Genomic DNA, 23,960 nt, shown 5'->3' with positions numbered 1-23,960 from the left:
GAAAATATAGATCTGTATGATAAAAATGGTACTGGAATCCGCTTTAAAATAATTTTGACTTGCATTTGATAAACCTATGGTGATGTTTCATTGACACTCTTTGTGATGAGAGACACAAGAGAGGACTCTGATAAACAAGATTTATTGAATTTTCATGAAAACCATTCCATTTGCTCTCATACTGCAAATAATGTTCACAAGCTTTCGTGGCTCTTACTTCCCGACACAATCTCAGCAGGACAGGGGATAAAAGGAGGGTGGTTCCCAGACATCTGACATTGTGTGCACATACGGATGAGAAAGGTTCAGTACCCCGTGTGCAGCACAGCAGACCCTGCTGAAACAAGCCCACTACTGTGGAGGGCGGCAGATAGAGTGACAACTAGAAAACAGACCAGACAAAACAGTTTTGTTCTCCAGGCGTACTTTGATATCGGACTGTTTGGAAGGCTTGTGAATGTCAGGTTCACAGTTATGAAAACACCAAGTTGGTCCTCAAGTGTTATAGAGTAAACGCATGTTAAGTGAAGCCTGTTTTGTCCCTCAAGGGCTCCAGTTGTGCAGCTTAGTATTCATGGCAAAAATGTTAAGTCTTTCTCTGAGCATAAGAACAATGAAAATAATTGGCAACAAACATGCTGATAGTATTTTATGGAGCAATTGTGGTGACAAAGACATAAGTCCTGTTTACAGTTATTACAGGCTATGTGTCGCGAATGTACAGGGTCTTAAAGACAAGAAACATTCCACTTTAATGTAAAGGCAGGGAGGTTTCAGTGTCGCTATTGAAGCCACACTATTAAGTAAACGGATACTGCAGTAATTACTCCAAATGTCTGTGCTATCAAGTACTTCATCACACTTGTGTTCAATTCAACAGGCATTTGGAGTTTGTAATGACCTTTATGTCGTTAAACATGCAAATTGCAGCTTTTTACAACACATGTTTACTTGTTAACCAAAAGATGAATTATTCATAACATAAAAACAGAAATAATCAAACATTGTTTCTTTACTGTTCCTCAGAGTGAAATTAAAATCTCTGCAGAGACTTTTGTTATGACTACAGTCCACAGGCTCTGCTTGTCTGTCTGTCTGCCTGCCTGTCTGCCTGCCTGGGAGGTATTGGGATGACGATGGTGTGCTGCTGCTGCTGCTGCCACGGCACTCCTGTGCACCGCTCCTGGTCTCCAGTGGAAATACTGTACTCCTCCTCACCGTAAGCAGCAGCAGAAGGGGAAGGAAGGACAAAGAGAGGGATCTTCACATACGAGCTCTTTCCCTTTGTAATCTGGAGTTGTATGTTCGGGACACGGTGTTCCAGGCATCCATATACCGGTCCATACACATGGCAATACATTTCTGTGAGAACAAAAAGGCAATTATAGTGACATAACTCCTGATAATTTCTAAAGGCGGCAACTAATAATTACTTTCATTAGAATTCGTCCTGCCAATTACATTATGAATTAGTCATTATGTCAACAATGTATTAAAAGCTGGTGAAAATGCTTATTACAGGACTTTAGTGAACATATTCAAATTGTTTGTGAAGACAGTCCAGACATTCCTAAACTCAAAGACATTCCATTTACATTCATAGCAAATCTTCACACGAGATTATTATAAATGACCAGATTTACTACTTAATCTTTGTCACTTGATTAGTCTTTCTCTTTTTTTTCATCTTTGTGCATTTCAAGCTGGTTTTAGTGTCCCCGCATACCTGCTCTGAGTTGTCCAGCATGCTGCCAGGTTTACCTATGCACTTCTTGAAGCATTTGTCTGTCATTCTCTGAAACATAATGACATAGTTATGATCATGCAACTGTATTACAAACAGCTGAATTGCAGTTACAACAGTAGTCCAAGACAAGAATCAAGAGTTCTAACAACAAGAATCAATAAAGTACAATTTCTACAAGAAAGCCAAACTACAAAGTGCTATAAGTAAGTGCCATTTAAGTGCTACTTTCTTTCTTCAAGGTATAGTCGGGTGGAAACACTACAATCAATCTGGTTTAAAGGCACATCTGGCTAAAGAGTCACGACAGGTTTTAGACGTTAATGTCACATTAACACAACATATTTCAATGACTACTGTTTCTAGAAGTCATATTTCATTATGATGATGACATATCAATGAGTATCTCTTCATATAACGGGTGAGGGGATTAATACACGCTGCTTCCTCTAATACGGTTACTATATTTAGCTTTACCCCTTCAGAATATTTCAGTTAGACACATTAATTTAGCTTGCTAGCTTAGCAGCAGCGTCTATTGATTTACCTGCAGCAGCTCCTGAGCGTTAGCCACCGCGATCTGGACCTTGACCTGCTCCATGATGGTCCCGGTGTCCACTTTCCCTCCCGATGCTCCCGCGGAGAAGTCTGACCCGAACCCGTCCATTTCCACCGGAGTCTCTAGCGAAGCTGCAGCTGTATTTATCCTCTGTAAATGCACGTGTGGACAGCGACCCGCTTGGCTTGGCTAACGTTAGTTTCCGATGCCCTTGACAGCAACGGAAGACTGGCCGCGTCACATCCGGAAAATGGATTCCCCACATGGGAAATGTGGTTTTCTTTTTGGGTGAGCGGACAATATCGAGTTACAGTGGAATACATCTACCGCCACCGTGACCGTACACATTGTGTATTTCATTTTAAATACGTGTTAACAACACATTACCTAGGAAACACAGGAGGCTTGTCAGGACACACATATCCGCTTCCCCCCGCCCCTCGATACACGCGCACGCACACGCGCATGTCCGCCGCACGGTGGAGGTAGAGGATTTCTCACCTGAATCACACAGTCTACAAATTTCAAGGAGTGATTTTACTCTGAACTTATTGGATTTTGAATGCAAAATCAGCCCTCGGTTTCTAGATAAATAGTTAGATTGATCCCAGGTGGTAACGGTATACTAAATGTAACACTGCTTTACCAAAAATGATGCAATACCGAGATATGATATGCTTTTGTTTTCAAGTTTCAAGTTATTTGTTCTCACACTTCACGCTGTTACAGAGAATCGGTCCGGTCATTGGCAATAGTATTACTAAATAATAGCCTTCAACAATGATATTACAATATGTTTAAAAAGAAAATCAAGCAAGTAAAAATGAGAATCCAAATAATAATAATAATTATATATATAAATATAAATATATATAAAAGGATACGAGTACACCATTCATCATAAATATATAACATTATAATGTAGATTAGTGGTAGACAGGCACATTGTATTACAACAGAATCAAGCTGTAATGTGCAGTGAATGAAAAGATATATACAGAGATAAAGGTAATAAGTAGAAGTATATTAAGCTATTGTGATAAATTGACTTGTTTGTTTTGGTTGCATGTTTTATATTGTACAATTTGGCAATCAAATCTGGGATCAAATGTAATCATTTAATTTATTTGCAAAACATCACAACAATTATTCATCTCATCCTTATCATCCACAGCAATCTGTAATAGAAATGAAATTATGATAAAAAATAAATAAATAAAAAGAATAATATGTGCACATTGTGTAATTTAAGTCAGGATATTTCATATATCACGTTTATCCATTGTATAATTGCAATTGCATTATTGTACTGTCAATCATTCCAAAGTAGTTATTGTAATATTTCTGGGCCAACTAGCCACTAAAACTATGTGGAAAGCAGGAGCCAACCACACAAATAGAAGGTCATAAGAACCTCTGCATTGTTTGGTGTTTTGAGGCCCCGGCATGAGGATGACCCCGTCTACGAGGAGCCTCCTTATGTTTCAGACGGGATGACCTCACTGAAAAGACCACCTGCCTTGAGTGAACAAACATGTGGTACAGTGAGTCTGCAGGCAACAATGGAGAGACGGTTACTGTCCCTGTCAACAGACACTGTGTGAGTGGCTTGTTGCAACGATGGGGGCATTGAGGAATCATAGCGGGGGTCTGATTAGTGGCGTGCCTGCCTAAGAGTAATTAATGACCGTGCTAGCACCCAAGTACATGCAAAAAAACACACAGACTCACACATACACATATGTCCATCGACCAGTTTGGCGCTGAGCCACACTAGGCTCAATGGGGGGAAGGGTGGGTTGGGTTAAAGTGCAGCAAAATGAATTAACCCTAGATTACAATCATGAGTTCATTAATCTAATCTTCTTAAATTTGTAATCCTCTTTAGGCACACTTGTGTGTATGAAAGCATTTGGCCCAGTCAGCTATAAGAGAGGCTTCAACAAGCACCAGCATTAATGGTTACGAGGATGTGAAAACACTCTGAGTGTTTATGGTGTCAAACTTTGAGGTTACACAAGTATGTAAGTGGTTCCTTCAAGTCTTTCAAGTGTATGAAAAAAGGTGACTTGGTGAAATTTGAATGCCTTGTGAGGAAATAATAGGAAAATAACGGATGAAAGGAAAGCTGGCTCAAAACCACACACAAATGCACTTGAACTTAGACCGTTGAGAAACAGCAGCAGCTTTTAATCTTCAAAAGCAGCTGTTGACTGACATTCAGAGGAAGCGAGAGGAAGAGAAACCTGAGCAGTGTGGCATTGACACTGGCCGTGGTGTTGGAGATCAGTCAGCTCGGTGCACGAACAGTCTTCACCCGTCAGTCAGTTTGGAGAGTAACTGTCCCCAGAGTCTCTATTGCTTGAATAAAAATGAGATCCCAAACATGAAAACTACTGCTGACCCATTCTCTGTTTAAAGCCTATCTGGACTATCCAATTCCAATTGTTTTAATTTCTGACAATGCACTATTGCTGACTTCCGCCCAGCTTTTTTCCCAGCAGGCCTGTTAAAACATGAAAAGCACAGGTGCAGCTAATAATGTAAACTCTGTTCCATTTAAGTGTCCCATGAAGACAAAAGGCCCAGCATTCACAATAGCAGGGCCCTGGACCTGGCACACCTAAAAGGAATGCAGTCATTATTAATGGCATTAATGACATCTGCAGACAGGTTGGGACACATCCTAACAAAACGTCTTTCACACAAAATTACACCTAATTCTTAAATCTGTAGTGTATTTATTTAATTTCTACAACCATCTATTATTTTAAAGCACTTGGATACTAGTCACTTTGATCTTTTACATAAAGATGCAGAGAGAAAAAGAGATTCCTCTTTTAACCTAATTTCACATCCTGAAGTTTCACACAATTGCTTCGGTGTTGTACTATGTTTTAGGCAGCCCATGAAATTCCTTGTTTATGTGCAGGCTGACTCGGCTCATTCTTGACTGGCCCGATTCTTGTCCCAAATAGCTCAAGAGTACTTAAATCCTTCAGAAAATGCCTGGAATTCAGCTGGAGAAACGATCTCATGGACTTTAACCTGCCATCATATGATCATTAAGACTGTTGCTTATGTGGAACGGGCAAACAGGGCAGGGACTGTGCTACGGTGCTAGAGCATAGATGCTTAAAATATTCCTGATGACTGTATTTTCAGTATTCATATATGATGAAAATCCTCTCAGACTACTCTCAGTTTCAGAGGTAGCTACATCTGAGGACATGCAGGTTTTATTATTATAGGTTTATTGAAATTTTCTTCAGGGGGGGATCAAATATTTGAATACTGTTACCCTGCATGGAATTCCTGGCTGTTTAGAGATGGCAAGTAGGCTGTTTGGCAATTATGTTTACAGAAATAATGAACAAATAATACAATCATGAAAATATATATTTCAACAGATTCCTTTATTATATTATTTATTATACATATACAACACTGCTTTTCATTTGAGCTTCTCCTCTGAGTCCTCAAGAGTCAAAGTGAGAAACATAACAGGTAGGTGAAACACACGGGCAGGTGTTTTCTTTATGGCAACGCTCTTCTACAATAATGCTGTGCGTTGACCCTGAAGTTGGATAAAGACTAAAGAAAGCGTTTGCTGCAGGGCGTGATCCCATTGGACGATGCGGGAGGAGGGGGAGGAGCCAGAGGGAACACAGCGGCCGCGCTGCTCTTCCTCTCCGCTTTGCTCGTCGCTCTGCTGCAGGCTGCGTGGCTTCCCGACATCAGTCCTCAACTCCGAACTTTTGTTGTTGTACACATCGTTTATTTGCGTGTATACACTTGAGGCTTGCGACGCAGACAGATGGCTCAACCGTTCCCCAAACCTGTCGGATACGATACAAGTTTGAACTCGGAATGCGGGTTTGTCTAAATTGTGCCGCAACTTCAAACAAATCCACGACAGAACAAGTTTGGAAGCGAGATTTAAAAAGAAGGACCCCCGGAGCAGCATTGCGGCTTTCAAGGTAAGCAGCAGACGGCTACTCCTCCTCAAAGCACCGATAGCGGACTTATTTCTTCACTTTTGCGAAATGTGAGTAGTTTCGTCACAGAGTGTACCAGCGACTCATTTGGTGCTGCTCGGAGCAGCCTGGCTGTTTGCAGTTTAACTCTCGTGGACGGTTGAGCGCATGCTGGCCGAGGTTTCACGTTTACTGCACAAAACGAATTTGATTTCACGCTGAGTTCCTCCGCGGAAGTCCGCAGTCCCCCTTTCAGCGGGCTTGAATAGCCGACTTAAATTTATCTGCTGTGAAACAATGGGGGCTTCAAAGCGGAAGATATTTATTTGGTCGTTTTCAAGTTGTGTCTTGAAAAGCGACCAAAGTATTTATTAACCCACTGTGCCATAATTATCACGCAGTGGTTGTTAGAAAAAAAATTATGATAATTAGAAATAAAATAAAACTCCTGCTATGCAATTAAGTTAATCTCAACATAAACGTCCTCCCACTTGATGTAATGGCTGCAGGCATGTCTGAATCCACCGCAGACGATCAAAGGAGCAGATTGGGGGTTTCATCTGTTGCACTGCCGTTACGTAATGTCGTCCTCAAGGAGCTGGACTGAGGTGTCACATCTTCTGTGGGCTTGAAAGCATAGTCACCATCTAATATGTGAAACCGCTAGAATAAAGAACCAGCTGGAAGGAATTGACTCTTTTGCTTTGTTTGGAGGTGACTCACAGCCCTGACATGTTTATAGGGGTGGAAAGATGGGATGTGATATCGGGCAACACACCCATGTGTCGTTTCTTTAACTATAATACATTTGAGAAGATTAAAATAAAAGCCAGTTAATGTGGCTAATTTGTTGCCACAGGTTTAAAAACACTGCTGTATGTGCAGTGTAAATCTCTGTGTACACACACTGGATTTCTGTGGCAGTGCTCCATATCTGATTTTCTTTCATACTTGAAGGCGGAACTTTATTTCCTTACTGCGTACTGATATGATTTTATTTCTGAACAACCCATTCAGCAGCTGCGGGCACAGTGAGTTTTGTTTGATCATTGAATGGGAGGAGTGTTTATGGTGGTGTTCACATCAAAAGGAGAGCGCAAGACCTGATACAATCTCTTCCTCCTGTCCAGCTGTTAAAAAAGTTTGAATCCAACAAATGTTATTGCCACTTGTACTTATATTTGTATATCCTCTATTTCCTCCTCCAGATCCAAGTCGAGATGTCTGTCAGTAACCACGAAAACAGAAAGTCTCGCTCTAGTGCAGGCTCCATGAATATCCATCTCTTCCACAAGACGACCCATGCCGACAGCCTGTTGACTCAGCTCAACCTGTTACGCAAACGGAAAGTCTTCACAGATGTCGTCCTGAAGGCCGGAAACAGATCCTTCCCTTGCCACCGGGCCGTCCTGGCCTCCTGTAGCCGATACTTTGAGGCCATGTTCAGCGGAGGGCTCAGGGAGAGTCGCGACGCCGAGGTCAACTTCCACGACTCTCTCCATCCAGAGGTGCTGGAGCTCCTGCTCGACTACGCATACTCGGCCCGCATCCTCATCAACGAGGAAAACGCAGAGTCGCTCCTGGAGGCCGGCGACATGCTTCAGTTTCACGACATCAGGGACGCTGCGTCCGAGTTTCTAGAAAAGAACCTCGACCAGTCAAACTGTCTGGGGATGATGCTGCTGTCAGACGCCCATCAGTGCCAGAGACTATACGAGCTGTCGTGGCGGATGTGCCTGGCAGACTTTGCTACCCTCTTCAGGACGGAGGACTTCCTCAGCCTGCCCAGAGACAAAGTCCAGGAGCTGATCCTCAGCGAGGAACTGGAGGTGGAGGACGAGAGCCTGGTGTATGAGGCCGTTATCGACTGGGTCAAGGCCGACATGGAGCACCGGCACAGCGAGCTGCCCGAGCTGCTGCGATGCGTCCGCCTGGCGCTGCTCCCTGAAACCTACCTGCTAAAGAACGTTGCTTCAGAGGAGTTGGTGATGTGCCACAAGGTGGGACGGGAGATTGTCGAAGACGCGGTACGGTGCAAAATGAGGATCCTCCAGAACGACGGTATTGTAACGGGTTTCTGTGCCCGGCCACGAAAAGTAAGCCAGGCCCTGCTGCTGCTGGGAGGACAGACCTTCATGTGTGATAAAGTCTACATGATCGACAACAAGACGAAGGAGATCACCCCCAAAACAGACATCCCCAGCCCCAGGAAAGAATGCAGCGCATGTGCTATTGGTTGCAAGGTATGTATATGATCTATATGTTGTTACATGCGTTTTTTATGGAATGCTATGTAGAAGTATACAAAAATAGGACTTCTCTCCATGTGTCTTAGGTTTATGTTACCGGTGGACGTGGCTCTGAAAACGGGGCCTCTAAAGACGTCTGGGTCTACGACACATTACACGACGAGTGGTCCAAAGCGTCACCGATGCTGGTCGCCAGATTTGGACACGGGTCTGCGGAGCTCGACCACATGCTGTATGTTGTGGGAGGACACACTTCCCTTGCGGGATCGTTCCCCGCATCTCCATCTGTCTCTCTCAAACAGGTGGAACAGTACGACCCTCAGACCAATAAATGGGCGCTGGTGGCTCCGCTCCGAGAGGGCGTGAGCAACGCCGCGGTCGTCGGTGCCAAAAACAAACTCTTCGCCTTCGGGGGTACCAGCGTGAACAGAGACAAATACCCCAAGGTGCAGTGCTTCGACCCTTGCGAGAACCGGTGGTCCGTGCCGGCCGCCTGTCCGCAGCTGTGGCGCTACACGGCGGCAGCCGTGGTCGGCAACCACGTCGTGGTGATCGGAGGCGACACTGAATTCTCCGCCAGCTCCGCTTACCGGTTCAACAGCGAGACGTACCAGTGGTCGAAGTTTGGCGACGTGACGGCCAAAAGAATCAGCTGCCACGCGGTGGCGTCCGGAAACAGACTGTATGTGGTCGGGGGTTACTTTGGGGCGCAGAGGTGTAAAACACTAGACTGCTACGACCCCTCGTCGGACTCCTGGGACAGTGTGACCAGTGTGCCCTACTCGCTCATTCCCACTGCCTTCGTCAGCACATGGAAGTACCTCTCGGCGTAGAGAGAAACGCACTCTTTGAGGTGAGTAATTGTAGTTTCCTTAAACTGACACAAACAAAAGACAATCATACGTGCTATTCATAGTGTCCCTTTTATTGTCCAATATGAATTGTAACTCACTTTGTGGAAGCAAAACTATCTTCAGATGATTCACACCACTGTCTACCGTACCAGAGGGAAATGTCAGTTTGAACTGGACAAGGCCAGTTTATAAGCCCCTTGCTGTTTTCAGGGTTGCCAGTGGTTACAGTTACACATTATCTAGCTGCTGCGATGGCCGGGTGTTGGATAAACACGGCGCAGTCCTGGTTTAGAGAGCAGAAGGAATGTCAGCAGCGCTGGTAATTACAGAGCGAGGGCTAACGCACAAGACACCGGCACTGACGGGTGCGAGGTGGAGAGGCGGGGATCAGCTCCGTGCCTCGTGGGCCGAGTGCTCGGCTCCTAGCGTGAGCCAGAACCTTCACAGTTGTGGCTTATGAAAGGTGATGTGACACATGGTGTTGAACATATGGAGAGTAAGAGCCAGAGGAGCACAAGGAGCCCTAGATGGTGATAATAATACTTTATCCATATGGCACCTTTCTCAAAGTGCCTTAAAGGACAAAAAGAAAGTACCGCGTGTGCCGACAGACGCCAGGGCAATCTGCTCCGCTTAAAAGTAATAAATAAAAAAAAGTCTGAAGAATTCAGGAGGGACAAGTGGGGATAAAAAGGACAGGATACATCTCAAGGTTATAAGAATATGATTGACTTGAATATAACATACCACATCAGTGAAGAATTGCTCAGCCTCATCTGCCTGAAGGGATGGCAGGTGGCAGCTTTCACAGCTTCATGTGAGATAAGAGATGATGCATTTTTCCCGAGGTGTTTTCAATACGGGGTGAGAATTGATGGATGGAGGGGCCAGTAGAAGAAAGAAGGAGAGGATGTTTAGTGATGATTAAAAGGGTTTTGTAGGTTGTTTACATGTGCCCGGTGGTGGTACAGCTAGTTTCAGGTTGCATGACGTGTTGCCTGTCTTATGATCTCATTTTAGCTCTGCTGCAGTCAACGGGAGACGGTTAATTGCTGCAGTAGTCATTGGGTTTGCTTTTTAGAAAGCCCAGACTAAGCTGCATCTCTTTATTGTTGGGGCTTGTGGTTTTATTTTTATTGGAGGCGTTATTTCGCTGACTATGTTCACAGAGCTTTCAATGTTTTGTGTACAATAGGTTTAATGATTTAATGCAGCCCATTTGCCATAAAGCGCCATTTCTTTGCAGAAGGTTGATGCCATCCTTCCAGTTTGGTGGTTAGCCAGTAAGCTGGACTGGTATTAGGGGGAACAGCGAGACCGGCTCCACCAGCCTAGCTGTTGTTTTCAGTCATTCAGTAGGCATATGTACTAATATGATACATCAGACTGGTGACTCCAGTTGTTTGCCTTCATTTCAAAGCCCAAGTCTCTTGTCGTTCTAGTTGTCAAGAAAGAAAATCTGTCACTGATGTATAAAAGGAAACTGAAGTGAAGTAAACAGTGCAGAGTGAGGCAGATCGGACATTTTCGGTGACTGAAGTTTGGATAAATCATACTCCTCTATGCTGCAAAACAACTTTCTGTCAGGAGCACGGGAAGTGAACAAGCTCCTTTCATGTTGCCAAGAACTTTGAAAGTAAAGCTGAGCGGAAGCGAGTGAGAGCAGAGAGCTTATGTGTGACTTGTGTCTACTGTAAACAGCTGGATATGATGGAGCTGGGGGCTTAGCCTTATGAGGCTCCTGGTATGGACCGCTGGCCGGGTTTTTTTTTTTTGGCTGGGATGGAGACAGACAGGCTGGCTATGAAAGATCAAGGCACAGCGTCGTTATGAACTCTTGCAGTTACGGTAGCTACCATGCCGCTGCCGGCTGCCTCTCTGTTTTAATTACAGCAGACATGGAAAAAGCTCAGATTTCCAGCCTGTTAAGCAGGCGTCCTGCCCTGACGCTGGTCCACTCCCTCTCACCCGAGACACGGGGGCTTGTGAGGAGAAGTGAAGTGGAACAAAAAATGTAGGGAGCAACAAAATGACACAGAGAAGGACACACACACACACACACACACACACACACACACACACACACACACACTCAAACACACACGTATACCGAGAGAGAGATGAAGTGGAGAGCGAGTAAGACCAGGAGGAGCACAGCTATATTTTGCACCATTTGGCAGCCGAGACTAACGCCTGCCTAAAAATACTTTGCACTCGAGGTTGTCAACTTTCAGCTGGGTCAGAGAGAAAGATAATTGTGCGTGTATGTGTATTCTTTTCATGTATATGATGGGGCCGAAAACCACCAGTCAGCTGTTCAAGTATTCACTAGCAGTATTGTGAGTTTTTACACAGTTGTGAAACCACTGGTTTTCCACTCGTACTACTCTGTCTCTCTCTCTCCTCTCTCACTCACTCACTCTCTCTCACACACACACACACACACACACACACACACACACACACAACCACACACAACAAGGCAAGTCACATTGCTGTCATTGCCTGTCCTTTAAGAAGCCAGCCATCCTTACTCTAATTTGGGAGGAATGAAGGTGTGGCCTGCATTCCCATTAGTAAAGATTAGTTAATGTTGCCCTGTGGTTGAGACCATGCAGTTGTCCTGGCAGTGTGCGTGGCCTGGATGGGATTACCAGCCTTTTTGTCACCACGTTCTACTGTAGTTTGTGGCCCTGTGCAATTCCACCAGATGTGAGTAACCACAGACTCCAGGCTCCAAGCCAGGACCCACTGTTGATGGAAAAGTATTTGTAAATGTTGAAGCATTATGGTTCGCATTTGTTATGGTCCAGGCAGGAGAAGTAAGCAACCCCTTGAAGGCTAAAAAGCATGAAGACCAGTTTTACAGTGTCATATACGTATGACTACTGCTTGTGCAAACTTTACCAGTTGGTCTTTAATTAGATGTTCGGCACGTGTTTTGGAAAAAGTAAGCAGCGTACCATCATAAGTGTAATCTGGTTGTTTGTACCAGCCTACAGCCAGACAGGATGTAACCAGAGATCCCTGCACAACGTTTAGGACAATCTCTCTCTCTCCCTCTCTCCCTCCCCCCCCTTCAAACCACTGAACTATAATGACCCCAAAGATGACTGTTGTCTACACCTGAGCCTTTGTTTTTCTAGCCCCCCAACCTTCCCCCCTTATCACCCCTCTCCGCTCCTAAAAATCATAGACATAAGTAGCATTCTCTTTTTAACGGCTTCGAGCCCTTATGAGTTGGGCACGGCTCTGTGGGATGGGGTACACCTGGAGAGGTCAGGGGCCACCGAGGGAGTCCTTGGCGGACTCTCTGCTTCCCCAGACAGCTGCTGTAAAATGAAAGGTCACGGTGGGATCAGGGGGGCGGAGTGCAGAGGCCCCAGTCACTCAATACTAATGTTTTATTAATGCCTCGCTGTGAGGGCCACCAGGAACACAAGCTGAATGAGGCTTTTATTGTGGCATCTGTGTACAACAACGATTTCCCCCCCCCCTTCTCTCAGACACACACACACACACACACACAGTCAGAGTCAGCACGTGCACACACACTTTGTCTTCAGTCCCTTGAGTAATCAATCTGCCACATTACAGCCTTTGGCGTGGCTGCTTAAATTTGCATAAACCTAATGGAGTTTTTATTGGTCTTTTCTCCATGCTGCGAGTAACAAAAAGGAAAAGGGGAAAAGATGCTTAAAATGGCTGAATAATCACCCAGACTAATTTGATTACGTTCTTAAAAAGAGGCGCGCTGTCATACAGTTACAGAGGCCTCTTCAGTAAGCCAGCTGGGATGGGACACAGTTTGTCTGCCTGGTAATTAATCTGAATTACCTAATATTTGCTGAAGTATTACTGAAGTGGCGCGGATTCAGTCGCGGAGACGCTCTTTGTTCTGAGTCTTAAACTGGAGTTCCTGCAAGGATCAAGGCTCATTATACTGTGCAGCTGTACCAAGATCCTTGTGTCTCTGAGCTCACTCCAGAGTCCCTTTTCTGTCCCTGAAAACAATGCAAACTCATGTAAATGAAGTCCCTGTGCTTCATACCTTAGTCAATACAGTGCAATTCTTTGTGGTCATTAGTAAACATGGCACAGGCCCTGTGGACACAAGGGAGAAATAAAGAAAGAGGACTCAGCTTCGGTGTGCTGCATTGTGGGTAATTAGGCCTCTGGAAGATGCAGATGGAGACCAAGATGCGCTACAGCTGAAACAAATGGAGGTGTGCGTTCACTCAACCAAAGTGTACATTTTTGAGCCATAGAAAAGCTTGAGATTTGATAATTGTTTTCTTTTGTCAAACTCAATCTGGCGTCATTCCCGTGTGAAGGAGACAGATAAGTGGTGGGAGCAGACAGACTGAGTCAGGTTTAACCTCAGAGTGCCAGATCCAATCACTTCATATAGTTCCAGCAGCCCATCTGTTGGGTTGGCTGAAGGGCACGTGGACTCCCCGCGTCCCTCACGACATCATACTGCGGTTACTGCAGTGGACCAGACCAAGGACGCACACATGGGGCATCTGGGTACTTTCCGGGTTACAGTTATTAACCCTGCCACCTGTTGGCTCTCCAGACATCTTACTCCCTGTTGGCAGAAGGAAGTCAGACCGGTGAAGGTCGATTTGATTGTTGCACGGTGGGAGTTTGGAAACAGAGTTTGAATGCAAGTTTGTCCGCAGAAACAGTTGTGGGTTTGAAACGCGGGTAAAAAAAAAAAGTGAACCGTGTGGCCACTGAAGCCCAGTGTCGACTGTCGAGTAGAATTGACCTTGACGTGACAGGTAATAATAACGCGACTGTGAGGCCGTCTGGAGCTCAATTCGGGTGACAGCGGGACCCTTGTTGTGAGCGGCCGAGGGAGCTGAAGTTTGATGATGCGAGAGGGAGGTGATGTTTTTTGATGAATGTGCTGATGATGACAGACACATAACCTCTGTGGGTCGGCGTGTATCTCTATGGAATATGATATTGTTCTTCCCTTCTGGGCTGTTTTTTTTTATTATTTCAGTAATGCAAAAGAAATCCTAGTCTAATCTGAATAGTGTGTTTAATCTGTGTGATATTGACTTTCATTCTATGTGCACCTTCCTGACGAGGTTGGCCAACTGGTGTCTTTACAAACATGAACGCAGCAAGTGAGAGCCGACTCTCTCTGCGGTAGATAGAAATAGAAGACTAAATGTAAAGCTGCAACTTTTCATGAAACGGTGATCTTGTCTTGTCGTACGAGCGTTGAGCAGAGCGGCAGCGTATTTATTTTATTCTGCGCTACAGTCCCAGTTCAGTTGGTGCCAAACAAGTATTTAATACCCAGTCCTGAAAGTAACCAGTAACTGCAAAAATCTCTGCAAAACAAGCTCAGCGCAACCTTCCTGTTCAAAGCAAAGCCGGCGCAGCAGCACTTGCTGTATCACATGCGGCTGCAGGCCTGATGGGAGTTTCCATTGCTGCTCTCTCGGTGTGCACACGGGCCGGGTCACTGCACGCCCTTCTTAGATTCTGCTGCTGCCGGTGTTCTGATCTCTCTGAAGTGCAGATGATGAAGAGCATTACTCTGCATCTTAAACACTGTACCGCTCTGCTCAACGCTCACCGTTTCATAAAAGTTGCAGCTTTAGATTTAGTCCTCTATTTCTATCTACTGCACCGAACGTGCGGCCAGATGTGTCGTATTCTGTGATCACTTAGATTTCAAAAGCTTTGCCAATCACACGACTAGTTATTGTACAACTCCGTCTGTTTATCCAGCATTTAACATGATGATAAGTTTGGATACGTTTGTTAAATGAAAGGAAAACGTTACTGGTTTCCTAACAGCCACACAGTGATGAAGACACCAGAAAACCATTGTGCAAGGCCAAAAAAGAAAAAACATATCATTCTTATGCAGTTGTAGGGATATACACAACTAGTAATCAAGATGCGCATGTATGTTTAATTCATTCAACATCATGAAACCATCATAAATCAGTTACACGTCTGATTTATTTAATTACATTGTTTTACGCCGCCTCAGTCTGAACAGTTGCAAACATTCAACAAACTTTCTCACGTTACTTTTAGATCGATCGCTCAGCCAATACAATCCCAGTCCTGCACACGTTTGTGAATGTAGTTAAAAGAATCTTTCAACACTATTTTAATGTGTTATTTAGGGCACGTCATGTTTGTAAAATAAAGTTCTGCCTCTGTGTTGTAATTCCAGTAGTCAGTTCTCTGGCTTAGTCCCGCCGTTATGCTGCAGGCGCTGCATTCACAACGGAAACACATGCGTATGGATCAGTTGAGGCTTCAGTATTATCAGCCGGCTTTGTCAGCTATGGAAATGAGATCTCATTAGGTTATCTACACAACCCCCAGCAGGGCAGGCCTGTAACTGGCTTTCTCCGAGAATGGAGAGCACACACGCAGCTTTCATCTGCTCTGCCATACTCGAGTTATGATCGCAAATATGCAAATTGGAGGTTATCATTTCTCTCCAACCCCGCACCAAATTTCCAGTGGAACATTCCTTCATAACAGCAGGGGAGGACGATTAGATACCAAAAATATCTGAGGTTACAAAGAAAGGCCATAGAATTCTCAAAGTTGTATTTTATGGTGTGTATAAAAATTGTGCTTCACACATTTGAGGAATTGAAAATTGAACCACAAGACAGCCTCGAACAGTATGAATTATAACCGGATAAAGCAGATGGGCGGATGTTTTTGCCATAGTCCAGAGAATCTTATCCTTACAGCGTGGGGTCTTCTCAGATATTTATTACCTAGCGACATAAATGGCTTGAGCAGCTTAATCCTACATGCCGATGGGACTTTAGTTAAATAACGCCCCATCCCGGGGCGTTATTAACGCTGCGTGGGTAAGCCTGATAAAATGGCATGGTGATAAGCTGCTGTGTAGTGCGGAGGACCCACGTCCCTGCATTCCTCTCCGCTCCCTGGGAATGTCCAGGCCGCCCCTCGTGCCGTACGGTCGGTCCTCATACAGCAGAGTTCACAGAACCGAGACATTAATCTCCCTTTTGTCTCTTTCCCCAGATAAGCAGGGGTGTCTGGTATGCAGACCTGTTTCTCCCCTCAACGACTGCACGGAGGAAGAGGAAGAGTTTGCGCAGTCCTGCTGTGGCTCCATCCAGCCTGATTCACGTCATCTTCAGCTGCAGAGAAGCGAAGGCCTGAGTCCCGGAGACGGCCCCGAGACTGGAAGTCTGCGACCTCTTTCCACCTGATCTGTTTACTCGTTCTTCTTGTGTAACTTTCCCATGTAGCCACGAGCCGGAGCCGGACCGGTTGCCATGTTTACTGCGGGGACCTCACAATCCCTATCGAACATGCGAGGCACAGCCAGGAAGCAGACAGACAGCGTGTGTCCAAACGTTTCTGTTTCCACCTCCTGGAGCCAATCTGCTGCAATGACTGTATCGGCCCTGCACCACCGGACTGACTCACCACATCATTTAACATGTGCATCATCGGTTTAACAGACTTATTAGTGACATGTTTTACAGTGAACTAAACAAGGAAGTCAGGTGGTCTTGTGTTGTGGTTCCTCTCCCCTCCGGCCACCAGATGATTACTCAGGTGTAATTTATGTGGACTGCTGATAGACTGAATTAGACCTTTGCTGTGCCGGGCGTATGGAGGAGACATTTAGGGGAAGTGTATGATTTTGTGCACAGAAACAATCTTCCAGTCTTTCTATTTTTAGCCTTTGGACTCGGGCTTCCCTCAATTTTGGTAAGCTAAATTTGTATTATCCTTCTCGACTTAAAATACAAGCTGGCAAGAGAGAATGTGCCCCACTACGGCCGAAGAAGCTCTTTTTCTGTTTCAAGATGTTGTTTCAAACTATGATTTTTGTCCTTTTCTGTGTATATTGTGTCTCAGGGTTTTGTTTAGTTTTGCCTGCGTTTGGGTAACTTCTAACTTCTTCTAACACGTCTGCTAACGTCTTCATTTTTTTGTGAATGTACTATTTTGTGATAAACAGTTCTACAGAAATCTCTTATTTTAGAATACATTCTTACATTGTTTTGTCAAGTGTAAATATATGATTACGTTTAATGGCAGTGGTCGTATATTTACATATATATTGCCAAAACCTGAATGGTTACTTTGCGCCGTTCTGGATTTAAATAACAAAAGCTGAGTGTGTCCAAAGTAGTTAAGAAATACTTTCTTGCTATGATGTAATTTTTATTTTATATTTCAGGATCTTTAATGGAAGTCTTTTGTGTTCATAGTTTTGTATTTTTGCTTTGTAATGAAATTGTAGAAGCCTTTAATTTGCACATTTTGTACAACAAAAACTCTTAATGGTCTTAATTTTGTATCTTTGTCTTAACCCAGCTTGGGTAGTGTGAATAATCAGTGTTTTTGTAGCAAATTATCAACTTCTTTCTCTCTGAACAATCTTCATTTGCTCTGTGTGCGAGTCTGCAGTTTTCCAATACATCAAAAACACTGGTATATTAAGCTATTACTGATAAACCATCCTTTACTCCAAGTTCTACAGTTCACCCCCTCATCAATAAATCTTGTTAAAAACATACTTTTCATTGTTTATCCTCTTGTTTTCCAAGGAACGATGATTCAGCAGCTGTGCCATTAAAGCGGCGTGCGCAGCCATATAATCACACAGGTGCTCTTAACGTGCCTGGAATAGTTTCCAAACGCAGGTTAGGAGCGGTTTTGGTATTTACCAGGAACACCCGTCTCCTTCCTGCTGTCTGTGTGCGCACTTTAGATCCAGCAGATGAACAGTCCATTCTCTCTCTCTCTCTCTCTCTTTATAATCCCCCCAACTGATATCACACATTCTAGTCATGTGGTATGTGAAGAGCAAACCTCTGCTGCCCTGGCGCTCACATGCAGAGATGGAAAAAGTACTTGGATTGTGTACCGAGTACAAGTAGCACTACCACAATGTAGAAATACTCTCAGAAGTAAAAGTCATGCAATAAAATGTTTGCTTTAAATACTGCCAATCATGCTTGTTAAAGTATTATTGATGCATCTATGTGTACATTACTTAAATGTTTAAGCTGGGAAAGATGGGGGTACTTTTAATAAATATATATTGCTGGATAAATTGCACTCAAGAGCAGTACTTGAGTAAATGTATTGAGTTACTTTCCGCCACTGCTCGCATGGATGATGTGTGCACACATTATGAGCCTCAAAACCTTGAAGAATGTGCTGCTCAGCGTTAGTCAGGTGTTACTCCTTCATATTCCTCAATCTGCTCTGCCAGGTTTAGGTTTGCCGGTTCTCAGGTTTATGTGAGAACGCGCTGCAGTCCAGACTGGGCGTGAGGTGGGAAGAAGTGTGGTTGGCACGTCTGTACAGACTGGCAGGGAGGAGGACCAGAGAGGAATGTGCCCACATTCAGGTCCAGGGAGGTGGCTCTGAATGTGCTGCCTGCAGGCTGGAAGGCTGAAGATGTTTGTGACGTCTGAGCTGCTGAGCTGTGAGGGATAAACACTCCAATCAAGCAAAGTCTTCCTCGATGTTTCAAAGTGTAGGGTCGTCAGAGCGTCTGTCCCTTAGAAGACCTGGCAAGAGATGATTTAAACACCAACTTTAAATATCTGAGAAAGTGGGTTCAGGTAAATAAATGTTTTAGAAATCTGTAGAGAAAATGTGTAAATAAATCCTAAATTATCAGAAGAATAGCTTCACCTCTGATGTAAATGGAGGAGGAGGAGCAGAAAATATTCCTTTAAAAAAAGACTACGCGCTCCATGCATGTACACTATAAATGACATGATGTGTGCAACAAATTACATCTGATCTTTAGGGGATGCCCTAAAACAAACACTCGAGTGACATAATGCAACACCATTGTTAAATCTTTTCAAAGCCAACTGAAGAAACTTCAAAGGCTGCTGTTAATTGGATGTAAAAAAAGAAAAAGAAAAAAGGGGGGGCTGCTCTCTTCTGCAGCCATGACATCATGCCTGTAACAAGGGACGTCCAGCCAAGCATGTGGACATGTTAGTGTCCGTATGGGTACAGTAATTCACCAAAGGTTGATGTATGGATTTTAAAACTACAATGCAGAAGATGAAAGACCCCTCTCTGAAAAGAAGACCTGGCACTGGACAGCGGGATGAGCAGGCCGGTCGAAAACTCCTTTTGTCATGCAAAATGTGCTAAACGGGCCATTTCAAACAGATCTTGCCGACCACACAATTAAACCACGGTGGGTAAATACTTAGACATTTGAAAGTCGTCTGGAGACAAAAGAAACTCAGAGTCCGTTAAAAAAAAAAAACCCAAAGGGAGGGAGGAGAAGACAGAGGGCGCACAATCTGGATTTGTTTTTTGTGTGCAAATTAATTCACATTTCATTTGCTTGGGTGTTTTTGGTGATGTTTGTGTGCGTGTGTGTGTGTGTGTGTGTGTGTGTGTGGTGGGGGAAGAGCAGTTACGGCTTCTTGTCAACCCATAAGAAAGGAGGCAGCGAGGTGGAACCGACCGGGACATTGCACCATCCAAATATCGGTGTGTGTCTGCTGGCCTGAGACCCCCAGCTGGGGCCTCCGCATGCACTGGATGGAGACAAAGCCTTGATGTGGCCAGAATCGACCTTCTCTCACCTTCCCCAGGGGGCCTAGAAAACGCCCCTGCGGGCCTTTTCAGGAAACCCCACGACCGAAAGGCGGATCAATATGCACCTTCTGGCAGAAACTGATCTGATCTGACAGATCTGCAAAAACTGCTCTTACTTCACAATATCAAGAGAGGTACAACCCACGAATATGTGTATGCTCCTTGTTTACGGTGGCTACAGGCATTTTAGAGAGCACCTTTTCTTTCAATAATTATTAAGAGATTATTTGGTTGGATTGTAACCACCGGGTAGGAGTAGGAGCAATAAAATGGATGTTAGTGTGGAGCATCTGTGGCTGTGCTGATGGACATGGAGTGTTTATAGTGTGTGTGTGTCTGTGTGTGTGTGTGTCTGTGTGTGTATGTGTGTGCGTGTGTGTGTAATTGAAATACCACCAGGAGCCACATCTTATAAAACTGTGGACTGTCTGGGGAGACTCTGCACTTCTTCAGTCACTCTTACATAAGCGTCCCTCGCAGCAAATCTGTGGAATCTCTGAAAGGCAACATCAATCTTTCTCTCCAACATTCTCTTTACTAACTTTCTTTCTCTTCACTTTATAGCTGGGAATATTAAGAAAGACACAACAAACATGACCTTTAAGACGGAATGAATGTAGGAACTTTTGTCCCCTCCCCTCGTGGCTATCTGCTGGTTGTGGTGCGGCATCTTACGAACCCCTCCACTCTCTCGCCCCCCCCCCCAGCTCTCCTCCATCTCTTTCTCTCTCGCCCCTCCCTCTCTGGTGTGGGCATCTCCGATGGCAGTAGCTCTGAGGTTTCCTGGCTGACTGGGGAAGCAAATGAGGAGTAAACAATGTGAGAGACAGCCAGTCAGACCGCCGAACCACTGGAGCGAATGCTCTTCTCTGCTTGTCTGAAGTCCGTGTGTGTGTGTGTGTCTGGATGTGTGCGTGCGTGCGTGTGTGTGTGTCCATGCTACTGTGGAGGGGGGCACTTAGGAACTTGACAGGTCAGCAGGCACCAGGAGGAGAAAGAGACCTGAAGCCTGCATACTAAATCTGCACTTATAAATTCAGGACCTCTGCAGACTGAACCATAGTTTACCATATATTAAACAATATTCCCCATCACACTGGAAGGCCACAGACTGAGAGCCACTGAGAGCAACTACTGCAAGGCTAGCTTTTAGAATAAACAATATTTTTGAAAGATTCTGCCACAGAAATGTATTTTAAATAACATTTTTTAGCTGCAGCTCCTAATAATTAAAGCTTTAAGTCATTATGTCCAGTTATTGTGCTTTATGGAATACTAAAATATGACTATTACAGATTTTTTTATAAAGTTCTTTGTCACACTGCACTATTATGACATACTATGTCTTTAGCATATATTATAGTTTTTTATACTATACTACATAGTGCGTATACATACTTTACTATACAAGGACGTACATAACATAATATGCTATGATGTTCATGACAATTACTTTTGGGACTTTTTAACTGCTTTTACTTTTTCATGACTGTATATGCTACGACTTTATTATAATTTATTTTTACTTTGACATAAATAAAAAATACCCTACATGCAATACTATGACATTAAAAAGTAATTTAAAACTACTTTTAAAAATGTCCCTAAAATGTAATGTGTGTTAAACCAATGTTATATTGACTTATGATATGATATGATATGATATACTAAACCCCTTTAAGCATCTCATGAATCCTCCCTTGACAGGAGGCCTACGCCCGACACAAACTATATAGATGGAAACTACCTCCTAATCTAACTGCAATAGTCAAATGTTATGTTTTTGCTGATAATACTTCGTAGCACTGTATTTATTCTTATGAAGGAGTATTTTTACATTGTTCTACTTTTACCTCTGCCCACGATGTAGTGAATGTGTTGCATGCCTGTCCGACAAATGGCATTTTTAAGATGCCTCTCCCCTCCCATGTTTTGTTTTCCCCCATACAAACAGATGGGAGCGCACCATCTGAAATATGCAGCCTGGTAGAATAACCATTGTGATCACCCGTCACGTCACAAAGTCAACATGAGGACAGTTTCATTCACAGGAAAAGGCCACAAAGGCTTTTGTCTGCTGACCTCGTCTATTAACAACAGCACAAACCAGCCAACAACGGACATTCCAGGCGAGCCTGGCATACTTGGATCCATGCGATATAAAATGTATCTTCCTCTTTGTCAAAAAGACACAGCAAAGCCCTTTGTGTTTTGTTTTTTTTGCAAGGGATTTTTTAAAACATAACTGACACTTCCTCTGACTCTCATTAATAAAACAGATTAATTCCCAGTTGGGTTGGAGTGAGGCTCAAGGAGGGGGTTGCGGAAGGATGGGGGAGCAAGGAGGGGTTTGATATGTTGCCTGAGGTGACACACACACACACACACACACACACACACACACAGACACAGACAGACACACACACAGCTTCCCCAATCAAAAGCTTCTTTCCGCTTGGATGGAGAAAGAAAAAACTTCAAAAGCGTCATCTACAGCCTGATGAGAAGCTGGAGTGTGGCAGATGTAAACCCGCCCTCTGGCACACACACACACACACACACACACACACACGTACCGAAAGGCACACCAAACAGAGTTGTGAAAATAAGCCACATGCGTGTGTGAGTTTGTGTGTGTTTGAGGCGACCCCTTCTGCTGTTGTGTCCGGCTTCGGATGAGATGTGACACTGTGGATGAATAATACAATAGAGAGATACTCGGACGTGTCAGCAGCATCTGTCTCTGTCTGGGGCTGACGTGTGTCATCCTCCCTCCTCATTCAGAGCCGAGAGCGGGGGTTTATACAAAACTAATGAAGCAGACACGCGGCATATTAACACACACTCGCACGCATACACGCAGACACATAGAGACACACAAACTAGTGCAGCTCGTGTTGAATGAGGCGTGCCATGTGGCCACACTGGGGAATTTGCGACGAGAGAGATGCCTCACGCCGCTTTTGATACACAAAAAAAGAGATCTCAGTGCAGAAGGAAGGGTCAGCAGAGGTGGGTCACTCAAATACTTGCGAGCAAGACCAAAACACGGAATGATTTATGATACGGCTGTGGTGAAGAGCTGGTTATTGCCTGGTGTATTATTCAGAGTTGTAACTGAACTGAAGTGGACTTTGTTGTCACTATCAAAGAAGTCAAAGGCCCAACCGCTGCGCTCCGATTGGCTGATAGATGCCAGTTCCCAGAGGGCTGAGGGAACAATAATTAGAAGACAGAAAAAGAGGCGCAGTGACAGATGAATAGCAGAGATGGAAGTGGAAGGGTTTTGCTGCATTTGAACAATAGAGCAGTCTCTCTTTGTTTGTGGTGGAACAGGTTCTTGAGCAAGGAACTGCAGATGACAGAGCTTTTATTGGAGCATGTGAGACATTATCATATTATCATACTTAATGCACTTTAACACGCTGCCAAGAATCTTTGAAATGTTAATGGTCTGAAATAAGACCCATGGATTAAAATATGAAAGAGGAAAAACATGCAGTATGTGTGTTTTTGGTGGTGGTGTTGACAGTGTGTTGTGCTTGTGTGTGCACGCCCAAGAGTGATTACACTGGGTTGGCACATAGTTTCTCCTCCGTTGCGTAAGACTCTTTCTTTAAAGGTGATGAGAACCTCAGCAGACGACTGACGGCCTTTAGCTGTGACTAAAGTCGCAGGTGAGTCAGAGGTGCAAGAGAGAAACACATCACTTTTAATGAGGATCTGGTCGCTCCAACTGATCAGCACACCCAAATACTGCAGGCTGTGTTTGTATTGCACATTTGTTGCATCGTTTTAGTTACTGGTTACTTTATATCATAAGATTTTACATACAAAAAAATGTGTTGTTGAAGTAAAATGAGCTCCACTTTGAGCAATTAGTGCAATTTAAAAATGCAGGAATTTGACTTCTACTGGAGTATTTTTACAGTGTTGTATTTCTACTGAAGTACA

General features: G+C 44.2%; 2 protein-coding genes across 2 annotated transcripts; one reads left to right on the top strand and one right to left on the bottom strand.

Moving 5' to 3' along the window:
* Positions 1 to 883: 883 nt before the first annotated feature.
* timm13 (translocase of inner mitochondrial membrane 13 homolog (yeast)) lies at positions 884 to 2,559 on the bottom strand. Its single transcript, XM_068591426.1, has 3 exons — positions 2,292 to 2,559; positions 1,727 to 1,795; positions 884 to 1,362 (listed from the first exon to the last, which is right to left on the bottom strand). The coding sequence occupies exons 1-3, from the start codon at positions 2,409 to 2,411 to the stop codon at positions 1,264 to 1,266; spliced, it is 288 nt and encodes a 95-aa protein (XP_068447527.1). The 5' UTR covers positions 2,412 to 2,559; the 3' UTR covers positions 884 to 1,263.
* A 3,481-nt stretch (positions 2,560 to 6,040) lies between these two features.
* Positions 6,041 to 18,370, top strand: enc3 (ectodermal-neural cortex 3). Its single transcript, XM_068591763.1, has 4 exons — positions 6,041 to 6,283; positions 7,489 to 8,523; positions 8,616 to 9,382; positions 16,431 to 18,370. The coding sequence occupies exons 2-3, from the start codon at positions 7,501 to 7,503 to the stop codon at positions 9,360 to 9,362; spliced, it is 1,770 nt and encodes a 589-aa protein (XP_068447864.1). The 5' UTR covers positions 6,041 to 6,283; positions 7,489 to 7,500; the 3' UTR covers positions 9,363 to 9,382; positions 16,431 to 18,370.
* The last annotated feature ends 5,590 nt before the right edge of the window (positions 18,371 to 23,960 follow it).

The sequence above is a fragment of the Clinocottus analis genome, unplaced genomic scaffold (genome assembly GCF_023055335.1).
Source record: "Clinocottus analis isolate CAN_PGR_092001 unplaced genomic scaffold, fCliAna1.0.p SCAF_25, whole genome shotgun sequence".
Classification (NCBI taxonomy): domain Eukaryota; kingdom Metazoa; phylum Chordata; class Actinopteri; order Perciformes; family Cottidae; genus Clinocottus; species Clinocottus analis.
The sequence above is the reverse complement of the archived record's forward strand: the minus strand, read 5'-3'. Positions and strand labels throughout refer to the sequence as shown.

Excerpts from the sequence above, each read along its gene's own strand:
- timm13 (XM_068591426.1), bottom strand. The coding sequence starts at position 2,411 with ATGGACGGGTTCGGGTCAGACTTCTCCGCGGGAGCATCGGGAGGGAAA. Across the intron at positions 1,796-2,291 it reads ACGCTCAGGAGCTGCTGCAG|AGAATGACAGACAAATGCTT; the intron begins GTAAATCAATAG and ends ATTATGTTTCAG. Across the intron at positions 1,363-1,726 it reads TGCTGGACAACTCAGAGCAG|AAATGTATTGCCATGTGTAT; the intron begins GTATGCGGGGAC and ends TTGTTCTCACAG.
- enc3 (XM_068591763.1), top strand. The coding sequence starts at position 7,501 with ATGTCTGTCAGTAACCACGAAAACAGAAAGTCTCGCTCTAGTGCAGGC. Across the intron at positions 8,524-8,615 it reads CATGTGCTATTGGTTGCAAG|GTTTATGTTACCGGTGGACG; the intron begins GTATGTATATGA and ends CATGTGTCTTAG.